This window comes from Thunnus albacares, chromosome 24 (genome assembly GCF_914725855.1).
Source record: "Thunnus albacares chromosome 24, fThuAlb1.1, whole genome shotgun sequence".
Lineage (NCBI taxonomy): Eukaryota > Metazoa > Chordata > Actinopteri > Scombriformes > Scombridae > Thunnus > Thunnus albacares.
The window spans coordinates 14,486,348-14,500,436 of NC_058129.1; the positions used below are offsets into that span (position 1 = coordinate 14,486,348).

The 14,089-nt window shown below is 39.8% G+C and overlaps 1 protein-coding gene across 2 annotated transcripts in view; it reads right to left on the reverse strand.

Moving 5' to 3' along the window:
• Positions 1-461: 461 nt before the first annotated feature.
• Positions 462-14,089, reverse strand: part of LOC122976717 (collagen alpha-2(V) chain-like) — a 30,355-nt gene continuing 16,727 nt past the window's right edge. For both annotated transcript variants that reach the window (XM_044345359.1, XM_044345358.1), the window contains exons 12-55: positions 13,981-14,034; positions 13,792-13,845; positions 13,192-13,245; positions 13,024-13,077; positions 12,499-12,543; positions 12,353-12,406; positions 12,220-12,264; positions 12,078-12,131; positions 11,602-11,700; positions 11,449-11,493; positions 11,188-11,286; positions 11,029-11,082; positions 10,810-10,917; positions 10,576-10,629; positions 10,374-10,472; positions 10,054-10,107; positions 9,815-9,913; positions 9,248-9,301; positions 9,100-9,153; positions 8,957-9,010; positions 8,742-8,795; positions 8,537-8,581; positions 8,284-8,382; positions 8,082-8,189; positions 7,831-7,884; positions 7,554-7,607; positions 7,052-7,105; positions 6,908-6,961; positions 6,676-6,783; positions 6,339-6,392; positions 6,170-6,223; positions 5,171-5,332; positions 4,934-5,041; positions 4,725-4,832; positions 3,952-4,005; positions 3,747-3,854; positions 3,544-3,597; positions 3,280-3,387; positions 3,047-3,100; positions 2,823-2,930; positions 2,348-2,705; positions 2,045-2,235; positions 1,513-1,755; positions 462-1,429 (exon numbers count right to left, since the gene is read on the reverse strand). In XM_044345359.1, coding sequence (XP_044201294.1) covers positions 1,283-1,429; positions 1,513-1,755; positions 2,045-2,235; positions 2,348-2,705; positions 2,823-2,930; positions 3,047-3,100; positions 3,280-3,387; positions 3,544-3,597; positions 3,747-3,854; positions 3,952-4,005; positions 4,725-4,832; positions 4,934-5,041; positions 5,171-5,332; positions 6,170-6,223; positions 6,339-6,392; positions 6,676-6,783; positions 6,908-6,961; positions 7,052-7,105; positions 7,554-7,607; positions 7,831-7,884; positions 8,082-8,189; positions 8,284-8,382; positions 8,537-8,581; positions 8,742-8,795; positions 8,957-9,010; positions 9,100-9,153; positions 9,248-9,301; positions 9,815-9,913; positions 10,054-10,107; positions 10,374-10,472; positions 10,576-10,629; positions 10,810-10,917; positions 11,029-11,082; positions 11,188-11,286; positions 11,449-11,493; positions 11,602-11,700; positions 12,078-12,131; positions 12,220-12,264; positions 12,353-12,406; positions 12,499-12,543; positions 13,024-13,077; positions 13,192-13,245; positions 13,792-13,845; positions 13,981-14,034 — 3,828 coding nt within the window. In that variant the 3' untranslated portion in view covers positions 462-1,282. The remainder of the gene's footprint in view (positions 1,430-1,512; positions 1,756-2,044; positions 2,236-2,347; positions 2,706-2,822; positions 2,931-3,046; positions 3,101-3,279; positions 3,388-3,543; positions 3,598-3,746; positions 3,855-3,951; positions 4,006-4,724; positions 4,833-4,933; positions 5,042-5,170; positions 5,333-6,169; positions 6,224-6,338; positions 6,393-6,675; positions 6,784-6,907; positions 6,962-7,051; positions 7,106-7,553; positions 7,608-7,830; positions 7,885-8,081; positions 8,190-8,283; positions 8,383-8,536; positions 8,582-8,741; positions 8,796-8,956; positions 9,011-9,099; positions 9,154-9,247; positions 9,302-9,814; positions 9,914-10,053; positions 10,108-10,373; positions 10,473-10,575; positions 10,630-10,809; positions 10,918-11,028; positions 11,083-11,187; positions 11,287-11,448; positions 11,494-11,601; positions 11,701-12,077; positions 12,132-12,219; positions 12,265-12,352; positions 12,407-12,498; positions 12,544-13,023; positions 13,078-13,191; positions 13,246-13,791; positions 13,846-13,980; positions 14,035-14,089) is intronic.

Here is a 14,089-nt window from a genome sequence, read left to right on the forward strand (position 1 = left end):
CTCTCTGGTTCTTTTTTATTTCATCTTGTTCGCTCACACACCCATTTGTATAGACACACAAGCACACAAAAGAGAAAAGCAGGCGGTCAGGACATGCTTTCAAGCTGGAATTAGATCATTAAATAGGTTACTGTCTGATTTATGTTGTTTTTTTTAATCAGTGAGCCAGTGTGTTGTTAAATTTAAAGAAATAAGCACTCATGCAAGATGAATCCATGTCTAAAGTATAGGTTGACACTACATTAAAAAAAAAACAACACACTAATTGATTTTAAACCCCTTGAGGTGGAACCCCACTGCTGGTTTTCATTTCAGCCATCGAAGAACTTGTTACACCTGGGATGTCAGGTGAGAGCAGTTAACTGTGATTTGATGACTCCAATAAATGACTCTGTCTCCCTCCAGTGGTGAGATGGTTTAATTGTTGGTGATTTCTGAAAACATGAACTCATTTTCAAAGCTAATTTTTGCTCTCCGTGAGTGTTTATTCAACTTTTCTCGCTTGGGTTTGTGGGAAGAGCACAGTCATTCCAAAGAAAGACATTTATTCCACATCCATAGTCAACAATAAACAAATCATTTGTAATTTACAGTCATATGTTGCATTTACAGTTGAAAGTTGTAAAAGGAGATAAAACAAGACTTTCTGTAGGAGTAAATAAGGTTCCTGCACAGAACATAATAATTTAGGTTCAAGCATGATTTTCATGTTTTATTCCATCAAAAGTGAATACTACAGACATATCAACTCTTGCCCATGCCAGGCTTGTGGATGTGCATTTACTGGAATAAAAAGCTTCTAAAAAATAAGTCTTTATTCACCATAAACCTTCAATTTTAACGCAATTTGCTTTAAATTCCTAATAAAGACATTACAGGTCATTACGTTTTAATATTACTGGCAGTTTTCCCAGTTTGTGCAAGTTTTCAAGCCATGTAACCCCCCACTTTGCATAAATTTGAGTTTCCTGTTGAGCACTTCAGGCATTTATTTGTACCACCTTTCCCCGTAGAGTACTTGTGCTCTAGATGTATTGACAAGATGAATAAATAATGTCAGCGTTCTACCAGTCCTCATTCACACCAGAATCTTTGCAGACGCAGCAAGTACTGTAATGCAGCCATGTGTGAAGAACGGCAGCTGAATGAACCTTCTAACCTTCATCGACTTGTACGTTCACAGAAAGAGGAGTCATTTATCCATATTCTATAAATTCTGATGATGATGTTGCTCCTCTAAAAAAGGGCTATTTCTGTCCATGTTGCATTGGGGGTTTGCATTTTATGAGAAGCACACAGGTCCGATGTCCAGGCCAAACTCTTGATCAGCCTTTCCAATGTCCATTGGGGCCAAGTCCATGATGGGCAGCCTGGCCGAAGTCTGAGTCCTGTACTCAATCACTGTCTTGCCCCACTCACCATTTGAATTCTGAGGGAGAAAAAAATAGATAAATCAGAACATCTGGCTTACTTTTTTTTCACATGCTGGTATTTGTTTTGTTGATGACTTACCAAGCAGCCGTCCTCGATGACAGTGTATCGCAGACGGTTGTTGCCCTGTGCTCTCAGTTCCTGGCCGTTGGAGCCTCTGAGGACCAGAGCTTTCTTCAGGTTGCTGTTCTTTTCGTCTTTATAGGCTATGCTGTTCCTGCAGTGGTAGGTGATGTTCTGGTGTGACTCTTTGGACAAAAGCTGCAGCAGCTTCAGCTGAACTGCCACCGCGTTTGGCTGCTCCTCCTTGTTTCCATAGCGGAACTGAAATTAAATTTCACATTTGACATGATTACAACCAGGCCAGACAGTTTTTGTCAAATGCACATGTTGGATTCCACAGATGACTTGATACAGATTTTTATTACCAACAGATATGTTTCAGAATAGAAACGAACCCCAAAATATCTGGCACACCAAGAAACCTGTTTTACATCATGGAAACATCTATCAAACCCTTATGTCCTGAACTATTTCAAAGCTTCCACAACATGCATGTATTTGAATAATGACATAAGCATTAATATTGCAGAGATAAAACTTGTTTGCTTACTCTATTTCCACCATTCATGTCGGCTCCAAACCACACAGGTATGTTGGCACTGGGAGTGGATTTAGTCCACCATGATTTGCGGGGAATGTTGGCTGGATTAGCAGAGATGCAAGTTTCACCACTTTCCATATTGCAGAAGACCTTGATGGCATCTTTTATACTTCCTTGATTTGGATCAATCCAGTACTCACCTGTATCAAAGTCACAAACAAAATCCATTCAAATACAAGTCTGTAAAATGTTCTTGTATTAAAAAATTGTTTCTCTAGGTAAGCACTGAACAGTAGAGAAGAAAACCCTCACCGCTCTTTTTCAGAGGGTAGCACTGCTTGATGTCCTGGCATGTTTTTGCAGGGTTTATCTTGCTGCCGTCAGGATTGCGGAGGTTCTGCAGATGTCCACTGAGGGTCTTCAGTGTGGCATGGACGCCAGTGTCAGCACGCAGGATGGCTGGGATCTTATTAGGAAGGGCCTCATCTTTGTTGAACTCTGGAAGTGGAGGAGGGTCAGCCGCAACATCGTCCTCCACGAATTCCACAGCTTCCGGCATGCCGCCATTCTCGTCATAATCAACTAGAGCAGCATAGAGGTCTTCCACACCTGCGGTAGGAGGTCCAGGAGGGCCTGGAGGGCCGGGGGGTCCGGCTTCACCAGGCGGACCCTGACAAAGAAAGATTTTTCATCTTAATAAGTTTTAATGATTTTGGATTATTACAGTCACTGTAATTCTCTCAGGATAAGACCATCAGCTGATTATTAAAATGTGAAAAAATATCACCTGTGCCCCGATGTCTCCACTGGATCCTCTGCTTCCAGGGGCACCCATTGGTCCAGGCTGGCCGATGTTTCCTTCCTTCCCAGGAGGACCCACCACTCCTGGAGGACCCTGTGTAATGTTGAGACATTGAGAGATTGACACTGTAAAAAAAGGCAATAAAGGAGAGAAATTAAAGAGAAACAAAGAGAAATTTCACTGCACACCTGGTGCTATTATGCACTTACCTTAGGCCCGGCTGGTCCAACAATACCTTTATCTCCTGGCTCCCCTGTGGCACCCTGAAACAGAAAAGAATGATATCTCATCTGCTGTTGCCTTCACTGTTATCTTATTTCTATTCTTTTCTCTACACAGAAACTGGTTGATTGCAGAAAATAGAAGCCTTTGAATTATCTAAAGACATATAAGTATCTGACGCAGCTTTTTTGAAGCTTTAAATCATAAACATTTTGCTCACAGTAGTTCCTGGCAAACCATGGAGCCCGGTGAAACCTCTGTGTCCTTTCTGACCCCTCTCTCCTTGGTCTCCTGCTGCTCCTTTCTCTCCTTGGGGTCCTTGAGGGCCCTAAAAGCAGACACATGATCAAAATTTAACACAGGTCATTGGAACATACTTTGTTTCCCACTTAAATTAGTACAAAGATTGATTAATGTTTTGAATTGTTGGGTTGGCTGGTTTTATGGGCAGAAACATTGTGACAAATTGTCATGTCTTCCTTACCACTTTGCCTCGTACTCCAGATGCTCCTTGGGGTCCAGGTGAGCCAATGGCACCCTAAACATGACAGACATGACATGACATGACAGAAATAACTAGAGAGTCTCTGAGAAGATTTTCTTTTTCTTTGATGGTTGTAAACCAAAATATTGTCTTGCTGTAGCCATTTTTTTGTAGCTGGTTGTATTTCTGTTGGTGAAACTCACATTTTCGCCTCTCTGTCCTGGACTGCCGGTCATTCCCACTGGACCCTCATTTCCTGGAGAACCTGGGCCACCAGCCAGACCCTCTGGACCAGGATTACCTCTGTCTCCCTGTAAAAAACACACTAGTGATTACAGCAAGAAAACAAACAAAAAACAAACGCCTTACTAAACACGCACATTCACCATGTATTACAGTAAATCTTACCCTATCTCCTACAAGACCATCATTACCAGGAGACCCCTCTGCTCCAGCAACACCCTGATTAAAAACACAGATAATGACATGATAAACTTCTCATCTGAGGAAAAAACAAAAACTGTGCATATGTGGTGACAAACTACAGAAAATGGAAGAACAAAAACACAAATCTGTGAAATAAAAAGCCAAATCGTCAGCAAAAAAATAACAGTAGGTTTCAATTAAGAAAACATATCCATTAAAAACGTGTTGGGGAGGAAGTTAACAAAGTTTTTTTTCTTGCCCATGTTCTTTTTCCAGTGTTTGATTACTTGGAAGACAATTTTCAGATAGTACAAATAATTTTGTACAAAGACTATTAAACTTCTACAGGCATTTTGGACTCTGATTGATTTACTGTGGATATATTTGATGCCTCGACTGTCATACTAAACTCTACAAACATGATAAACTTGTTGCATATTGATGAAAGACTCTCATATTCAACAGAAAACAGCTAGAGTAGCCTTTTTGCATTTAAGTATATGTCAGTTTCTGAGATACTGTGGCTTTGAAGTTTTGTGTTTTGGAGAAAACGTTTAATGCCAAATAGTTAAAATTGTATTTCTGGAGCTGAAATCAGAAAAACAATATTCTTTGTCAACTTTTTTTTGGTATTCAAAACAACTTTTTCTATTTGGTTCATGTTCTCAAGAAAAAAGCAATATTTGCTGCAAAAAAATCTAAGTAAAAAAATTAGCTAAACAAGCTGTGAAATGACTCAGATTGGCAGGAAAAACCTCTGGGCCAGCATCTCCTCTTGGCCCGGTGGCTCCTGGTAAACCAACTCCACCAGCAGGCCCTTTGCCGCCCTTAATTCCAAATGCTCCAGGTTTTCCTGGTGGACCCTGAGAAACAAATAAACACCAACGTCATCATCTAAAGACTCCTGATGATTCACTCAGTGGTTCAACACGAATGGCTAACAATAAGCAACAGGAATACATACAGCAGGACCTGGCAGTCCCAGCATGCCTCTCTCTCCTCTGAGTCCAGGCTGACCCACAATGCCTCGCTGTCCTGAGGTGCCAGCAGGTCCAGGAGGCCCATCAGGACCCTGACGGAGAAACACAAGAGTTGAGAGTGACAAGAGACAATGAATGAAGACAAGCAATAGAAATTTGTCAGGATTTATTTGTGTATGGTTGTTGGAGGATATGTTTTTAAACTCCTCCTTGCACCTTACCGGAGGACCATCCTCTCCAGACTCTCCCTTCTCTCCAGCACTGCCTGCTGGGCCTGGAGGTCCACTCTCTCCTTGAAGTCCAGAGGCTCCAATCTCCCCTCGAATTCCAGCAGGGCCTTGCTTTCCTGGAGTGCCGATGTTCCCGTCTGCCCCAACAGCACCCTGGCACATACACATGATTTCTCCTCAGTACAAATCTTTAAAAGTGTAACTGTTTATGTAGTGACACTCTAACAGTGATGAGAGTCTGCAAAGTAAAGTGAAACCCACTGAGATCTTGAAAGTGGTTGACGACTGAAAACAGTGGTTCATTCGACAGTTTTAGTATATTTCTGTTGTAGTGAAACTGAAGCGCCACATTAATCTAAGGTTTATTAAAGGAGACATACCACATGTTTTTTGTGATTTTCACTCATTTATATACTGTTATGATGCCAAATGTCTATGTTAAACATGTGCAAAGTTCCAAAACACGAGATTAATGTATGTAAAAATGTTGCCTTCAAGTCAAAAGCCACGTTACATCTACTTTTCTATTGAATGGATGTCAGATCGTTCGCACATGCCCGCAAACGGCCATCCGTTGGTAGCCTTTGTTGGTAAGTCTGTCACTAAGGTTGTTCCACTGGTTGTTCATATTGTCCACTTGCATATTTTGGATCGGATTCGGGCACAAACATTTACAGATGTATTTGAGAAGTTTATATTTCATGTAAAGAATGAGAAAAGTAACCAAAATCCGACTGCTATTGTTTGTTTACGTAGTCTATGGGAGCCAAAGAATCAGAACAGAGGGGGCTCATTGGGAGGGGGGCCTTGACCTGGTTTCTGTTTCAGGTAGGTGTCTGTTTCAGACAGAGACTGAACTGAGGGGTCAGTATAAGATAAAGAGTTTTTGAACTGTAAATCATGCAAAGATATCCCAGTAGAGCCCCAGAACATACATATAGACCTGGAAATGTGCATGATATGTCCCCTTTAAGTAACAGACTAACTCACAACAGAGCCAGGTGGTCCAATTCCTCCAGGTAACCCAGGGAAACCAGGAGAGCCCTGTGGAAAGAAAACATGACCAATAAGGAATACTTTAATGATGATAATGTAAATAACACTTGTATAGTTGTTTACAGAAATAGACTGTTTGGCCAAAATATAGAGCCTAACTTACCGTTTGACCTTGTGTTCCTCTGCCGCCTTTCAATCCAGTCACACCAACAGGCCCCTGCAAACACAAACACACATGGTTAGATTAAATCATCTTAAATATCTTAAAACAGAGTAATGAGACGAGCAAAACTACTTTACAAATAATAATTAGGATTTTTTTTTTTTACCTTAACTGACGTGTTTTACATGTTTTTTACATTGTAAGTCAATACAAACAGTCTTTGCCTTTTACTGGGTCTTTACATCATGATTTCAGACCAAAATATTTTTTAGAAATTGTTTTATCTTTGATGTTTTGAAAAGAAGTTTATGTGACCCTTCATGTTTTTAATGCATACCTGTGGTCCAGGTTTCCCAGCCGTCCCCTGTGGTCCAGGTGATCCTCCTTCTCCCTTCTTGCCTGGCTCACCTGCATCACCTTTGGCCCCAGGCTTACCCTCAATACCCTGGGAAGGAAGTTTTATATGCTTTATGATGTTTGAACCTTTGGCTGTGATTTTGCAGTTTGCAGATATTTATTGATATAATTTCAATATGAAAGCCATGTTAGCTGTCTTAGTAACTACTTACAGCAGATCCAGGGAAACCGACCGCACCAGTTGGACCAGGCTCACCAGCAGAACCCTGTTAATATCATAAATGTACGCTTTAAAAATGAAGAGAAGGAAGTACATCCATTCAATTCAGATATAAGATAAAGTAGGTTCTACTGACAGCTATTCCTCTTGACCCTCGGCGACCTGCAGGTCCTGGTGGTCCGGTTTCACCCTGAAATAAAGGAACAGTAGTCAAATTCATTTAGAAAGTTCCTAAAACATGGAAATAATTTATTGTTTCATTTATAACAAAGCCAAAGGTTTAAGGTTTGAAAGACTTTGAAATCATTTATTATGATCATGGCATATCATGTATCAAGTGGGCTATTAAATCTTGAATCAAAAGTGGAAGAGCTTTTACACAGTTACTTGTTGTGTAGCAAGATGCATATCATAGTTTGCGTTTTCCATCTTTTTGATTTGATACCTATATTGTTCTTTTAAAATTTTCTATCTACTTCTCAATTTTGCTAAAATACAGTCAATATTTTAGCAATTCTAGTGATTTTGCAGTAGTATTTTTCAAAGAAACATGAGCTAACATGAGCTGATAACACAAACCTGAACAATCACATTTCCGGGTTTAAAGTAAATGCTAAAAGTCATGCTTTTGATCTCACCTTCTCGCCATTGGGTCCACTGGAACCAGCAGGTCCAACAGGTCCAGGAAGACCCTTTCAATAAAACAAAAAATATATTAGGAATATTGTATGAATTTTGAAAATAATTTTCTTATACTATGGTTTACCGTAGTGTAGCGGCTAATTTATGAATCATTTCTGCTGATATTGAGATTTTCACCCTCATGCAGGGCCATCAGGTCAAATAATTTGCCACAAACTTTTGTTTTCACTTTCTGAGAAATCTGCAATAAATTGCAATAAACTGTAAACTCACCCGTGCACCGTCAGCTCCTGCTTTGCCCTCAAGTCCTTTGTCTCCAACAGAGCCCTGAAGAAAGAAGACGTTTTCCGATGTTAGTGATTGACAGCATTTTCCAGTATTACTTTTGACAACCCCAAAAGAACTTGAGGAATTTTGAGAGAAACCCCACTAGCAGATACTGTATTTTCTTCTTTACTGAGGAATATGATTAAACTGGTGTCTGTGCATCTTTGCTGGAGAATTAATCATACTCTTTAACTTACAGCATCTCCCTTTGGGCCTGAGGGTCCTGAGATACCTCTATCCCCTGGCATCCCCTGAAGTCCTGGACCTCCTGGTTCTCCGACACTCCCTTTTGGACCAGAGTTACCCTAAAATGCACAAACACATATCACAGTAAGACTTACTGTAAACAAGATCTACATGCAACAACTCAGATATTACGTACAACATCTACTGTGATACCTTTGGCCCATCTGGTCCTGGTCCACCTGGACTACCTTTAGGTCCCTGCAGTCCGTTGGGTCCGATTTCACCTCTCTCTCCTGGAGGGCCTCTTTCTCCCTACAGGAAAAGTCAGGGATTAAAGACAAAAACAATCCCTTAATGCATTCAAAGCTGAAACATTAAGACTTGTGAGTGGAAGGCACCTGATTCAGACTCTGTGAGTGACTGGAAAACTGTGTCAGTCAGTAATTACAGGTAGTAACAGACTTACCCTCGGACCTGTAGCACCAACAGCCCCTGCCTCTCCAGCAAGACCCTGAAGAAAACATGAAATGCTCAATATATATCAGCATATGGAGAGTTTCTCATAGGCTTACACTGATGTACTGTACATTATCTCAACTGTCAAACTGCTGGTGTCAAAAAAAAAATCTGAAATGTTTTGCAAATTCATTATTTGTATTATTTTGTCTTACCTCAGCACCTGGTTTTCCTGATTCTCCAGGTCCTCCTGGCAGTCCAGGCAAACCCTACAATATGCAATAATGAACAAGTATAAACATGCCGGTTAAAGAGTGAATCATTGTGAAAGCTCATATATTTAATAAATTATATATTAAAAAACAACAGTCAACTGGCAAGCAGTTTGTCCTCAAAATATATATTTTTAAAATTAATTAATGGTATATACCTGGAAACCGATCACTCCCTGAGGTCCCTGCTCTCCTCTCTTCCCTGCAGTACCCTGGAGGAATGCAAATTGAGTTTTAACATGATCTCAACATAATATTATTAAATTGTTGACGTACTGTTTCTACAGAGAAAGATGCTTACAGCTGGGCCAGGTGGACCAGCAGCGCCCTCCTCTCCTTCTTTTCCATTCACTCCCTACAAGACAGTCACAGTATTTATCAAGTTTGTTCCTTGACAGAGTCCCACAAAAAATATTAATTATTTTAATCCATTAGTGAAAATAACATACCCTTTGACCTGGAGGTCCAGGGGTGCCAGCCTCTCCAATCTTCCCAGCATCACCCTAAAAATCAACACCCAAAATCATATCATTATCTGTTGAGTTACCAGCGTTATTATAATAAATCATAATAAAAATGTGCTTTTAAAATATTTAACTCCTTCTCATACTTAACATCTGTTTTTGTAAGAAAATTTGCAAAATCAAGCAATTTTTTTCCTTTACATATTTTTTTTCTACTGATCTTAAAAACCAAATATGTACAAAAGTAGTGATGTTTTATGGGTTATGTACAAAGACTATATCATCTTTCAGAGTGATGTCACTCATATTTGGGATCAATTAGATCCCAAAAAAACAAACTCCATGTTAAAACTCTAATGAACAAAGTTTTATAAAACTTATGTTTATATTTTACATTTTATATTCTACAAGTAAAATTTGACAAAAAAAGGAAAATGGAAGCTGCTCATTCCAACAGTATAAAATACTGTCTTATTTGTTTTTTTGTACTTTTTTCTAAAGACACATAATATTTGTCTGGTAAACTCAGCAAGTGACAAACTTCACACTGACAGCAAAGCCTTTTGGTCCTGGCAGGCCCATCTGTCCAATTGACCCTCGGTTTCCAGTAGAGCCAGCAGGGCCTGGTTTCCCATCCTCTCCTGATGAGCCCTGCAAAGACAGAAAGAAATGTTAATATATGTTGTCATGCAACAAATAATATATATGCTGTACTCTGGGTTTGGCGCAAGACTGAGTTGTTTATTAGCTAGTTTGGGAACTAAAGAAACACACTTGAAAGTTTTGCATACCGTTGGTCCTTGCTTTCCCTCTGATCCCTGAGCCCCAATAGGTCCTGTCAGACCCTGTGAAATAATATGTCAGAGATCCACCTTAGATTAACAGGTTACTGATGTTTCATCCTCAGTTTCATGCAGTCAGATTTTATGTGTTTCAAGGGTCATATTTTTGGAGAACTTTGGAAGAAACACACTGTATATATTTTCCTCCTCACCAAAATTCCCCAGTTAAGGGTGAGGTGATAAAGACATGATAATAGTACTTATAGAGGATTGGAACTATTCTCACATCAAGAATAGACAACAAGAGCAGACACATATGTCTGTCTTACCCGAGCTCCAGTTAAACCTGGCTCTCCGGTCCGTCCTGGATCTCCGTCTAAACCTTTGGTGCCGGTCAATCCTGACACCCCTCTTTCACCCTGGGCTCCCTGTTTCAACCAAACATCAATTGTTGAAAATCACAGAAACAGAGATGATGAAGATAATGCTCGGAATAATCACATTAGTTCAATTCTGCTGTCATCCACTCACCTTCTGGCCTGGTAAACCATCTGCACCAGGGAAACCTCTGTTTCCTGGAGCACCCTAAAATGAATTAATGATTCTCAGTTACGTAAATATTAAGTGGACAAAGGTGAATAAAGACTTTTTAAGCGAAAATTTACATTATATAGAAAGAAAGTATGGTTTTTGTGTCAGATTCAAGAGTATAAAGTAAATGTCTTTTCCCAAGAATCCCACATTCCCAAGAAAAAGTCATCTCACTGTCTCTCCTGGAGGTCCTGCAGGACCGATGGACCCGGCATCACCTCGGGGTCCGCGCTTCCCATCCTCTCCCATTGGGCCCAACGGACCCGGAGCACCGTGGTCACCCTAACATGACACAGCAAATCAATAACCAGACAATCAGCCTTCCAACAATTACATTACATGACATACAATTAAAATTATTCTTTATGTCAGGATGTTTTTTGGAAAACTTACTCTTTCTCCCTTAGCTCCAGCTTCTCCTTTGAATCCAGGCACGCCAACATCACCCTGTGAAAAAGGAAAAGATCAGATGAAAAAAAAAGATTAAATGACCTCAGTCAACACATTAGGTTTCATAAGTTACAAATATATATTCAAAATTAGAGCTCATACCAATTGGCCTTTTGGTCCTGGTGCTCCTGTAGTTCCCTGGGGGCCAGGAGGGCCGGGGGGACCCAGCAGCCCTGCTGGTCCCTGGACACCTGCTACACCCTGGGGGGGAGGAGGAGCAGTCACACAATCAAAAAAATAATCAATTAAAACTTCATAAATATCTATAATATTTAAACTTTTAGATATATTCATAAGATTTTATGTAAAAACACCTCTCATTAACTGAGAGATTTATTGTAAATCTGACATTCTGACACTCACTGATTGGCCACGGGCACCTGGAGCTCCATCAGGTCCTTCAGCACCCTGTTAAAAAAAAAAGAAAAGATAATTAGTAATAAAAAGTAATCCCAAATTATAATATCTCCCTACAGAATGTGCTCACTTAGACAGGATGTTGATATCATGACACACCTGCAGTCCTGTGGGCCCGGATGGTCCGACATGACCAGCATCCCCTCTGGTTCCCTGCTGTCCTGGACTTCCTCTCACACCTGTCGGACCTGCTTCACCCTGCACCAGAGGACAGATTCAGGTCTTATTCAAGGACTTTATAATGACTTATTTTGTCTAAATTTGTCAGAACAAAAGTCTAATTTTCTACTTGCGATCCTGACAAATCGATGATGCTATTAAACTGTGTCAAAGTACTGCTGTATGTCTATATTGTGAAATAACTACAACAAATTGGATTGGCTGTCAAGTTTTTCCAATATCTCAAATTTACTCAAATCAAGTGATACCATAAAGATTACCAACATTTTCAGGTACTGTTCCCTCCAATTCAAGATCAGAAAGATTACAAACATTATAAAGCCCTATATGGATTTACATTGTACCAAATCTTCGCCAATCTCGAAATGACTCACAAAACTATCAATCAATCTCACCTTCATTCCTGGGCTACCAGGGAAACCTGGCACACCAAGGATTCCCATTGGACCCTGTAGTTGAATAAAATATGTTTAAAATTGGACATTGTGACTTATATTACAGTTTAAATTAATTTATACTGAAGATATAAATCCTTACCAGAGGACCTGGTTTACCAACATGGCCGGGTGCTCCGCGTTTTCCCTGAGATAGACAGAAAATGTTTCAATTCTTCAACATCTTTTCACACTTTTGGACATTTTTCAAATGGATGTAAATGTGTTCTTCTTACAGTAGGACCAGTTGGGCCAGCTCTGCCTCTTTCTCCCTGCAAGCCAACGGGCCCCTGAAACAGAAGATGTGCTTAGTATCTGTGTGAATGACATGTGACTCTATATAAACTGCTCTGGTGATCTGTTTACAGCATGCGTTGCCTACCGGTGGACCTGGAGGACCCATTGTACCGGGCGTACCGGATTTACCCTGCAAAACACAAAAAGGAAGCAGGTTTGCACAGTGCAGTTTTATAAAAGAAAAAAAACAGTAAATAATGGCTGGCATTAAATAACTGTCCATCAATATGATCTTTTGTTAAATATTTTGTAAAGTAAATTATTCCTTCATGGTTCTCTGGTTAGGTTAGTCATTCTGTGTGACTTTAAATAATTTAAAATAATAGAAGAAAAAATGCTCAAGTGATCCCAAAGCAGCTGCTGATTTGAAAAATTTAACGAAATCTCACAGCAAAGGTTTTATAGGACGATGAAGGTTCTTAAGAGCAGCATGGAGCTATTAAGAACATCTTTAAAGTAGTTCTTAACACCTCCAACAATGATATACAGTGTGTAGCCAATGATTCAGCCTCCCTAATCCTCTTGTTCATTCTCTTAATATACTAGGAATCTAATTATTAATTAATAGAGTCCACTTTGGGAATCACAGGATCAGGCGACAGGTTCATACCTTGGAACCAATTGCTCCAGTCTCTCCTCTTGGCCCGAGAAGTCCGATCATACCCTGATGGAAAGATTCAAATTCATATTCAAGTTCCAGACGTGTCTCAAGAGTAAAAAAAATAAAAAATTAAGTCTGAAAAGGCAGCGTTTGACTTTTCAATTAAACATAACTTACCTTGTGACCTTTCAGTCCTGGAAGACCTGGAAGACCAGGGAATCCTCTCGCACCCTAGTTTAGAGTCAATAGGTTTATTGACATATACTTTACATGATCAAATAAAACATTAGATTCAAACAATGAATGCACAATACAATTCGGCCAACTAACCACCTAATAAAATTAAAATTTCCTGACAAACATGCACATTCCAACATTTTCAGGCTCTCTTGTCTGCAAACAGTAAACTAACATCCTTTGAATTATGCCCAAATTTTACTGGTCTCTAATGTTGTTTCACTGAGGGCAAGTTCCTGCTGCCATTAGATGTCACTTTGTAGATGTGCAAGTTCAAATATTAAACTGTGTGGATTCTTGGCTGTTGTGATTTTGTCATTTACACTAAACGCTGTAATATAAAATGACACACACTGGGGGCAGCAAAGAGCATCTGTCTATAGATCAAATTCTATGCACATATGCTATATTAGGAGAGATGATGTGCGTATAGATGTCAGTGCACCATTTTATTTCATTATGGCTTGACTGTGTCACTGGTTGGGGATTTGTAATATAGTCATTTAGTTTTAGTATGAACATTTGGAAATGGTTGGTTACCGGTGATCCAGGGAATCCTGATTCTCCTGTTGCACCAGCAGGTCCAGCTTCTCCCTGAGAAGAAAAAAAATGTAATCATTACTGGTAAATAACCACTGAAAATATTAACAGTTAGTGATAATGACTAATGTCTAATGCTAATGACAGCACTGATGCCAACAAAAACAGATGCATGTATGTTTCACTCACATCGGGTCCAGCTTTTCCTGGTGGGCCATCTGGTCCTCGATGACCTGGCTCACCCTGTGGACAAACAAAAACAAGGAAATGTCACAATTTTTGACAGGTTCAATACAGA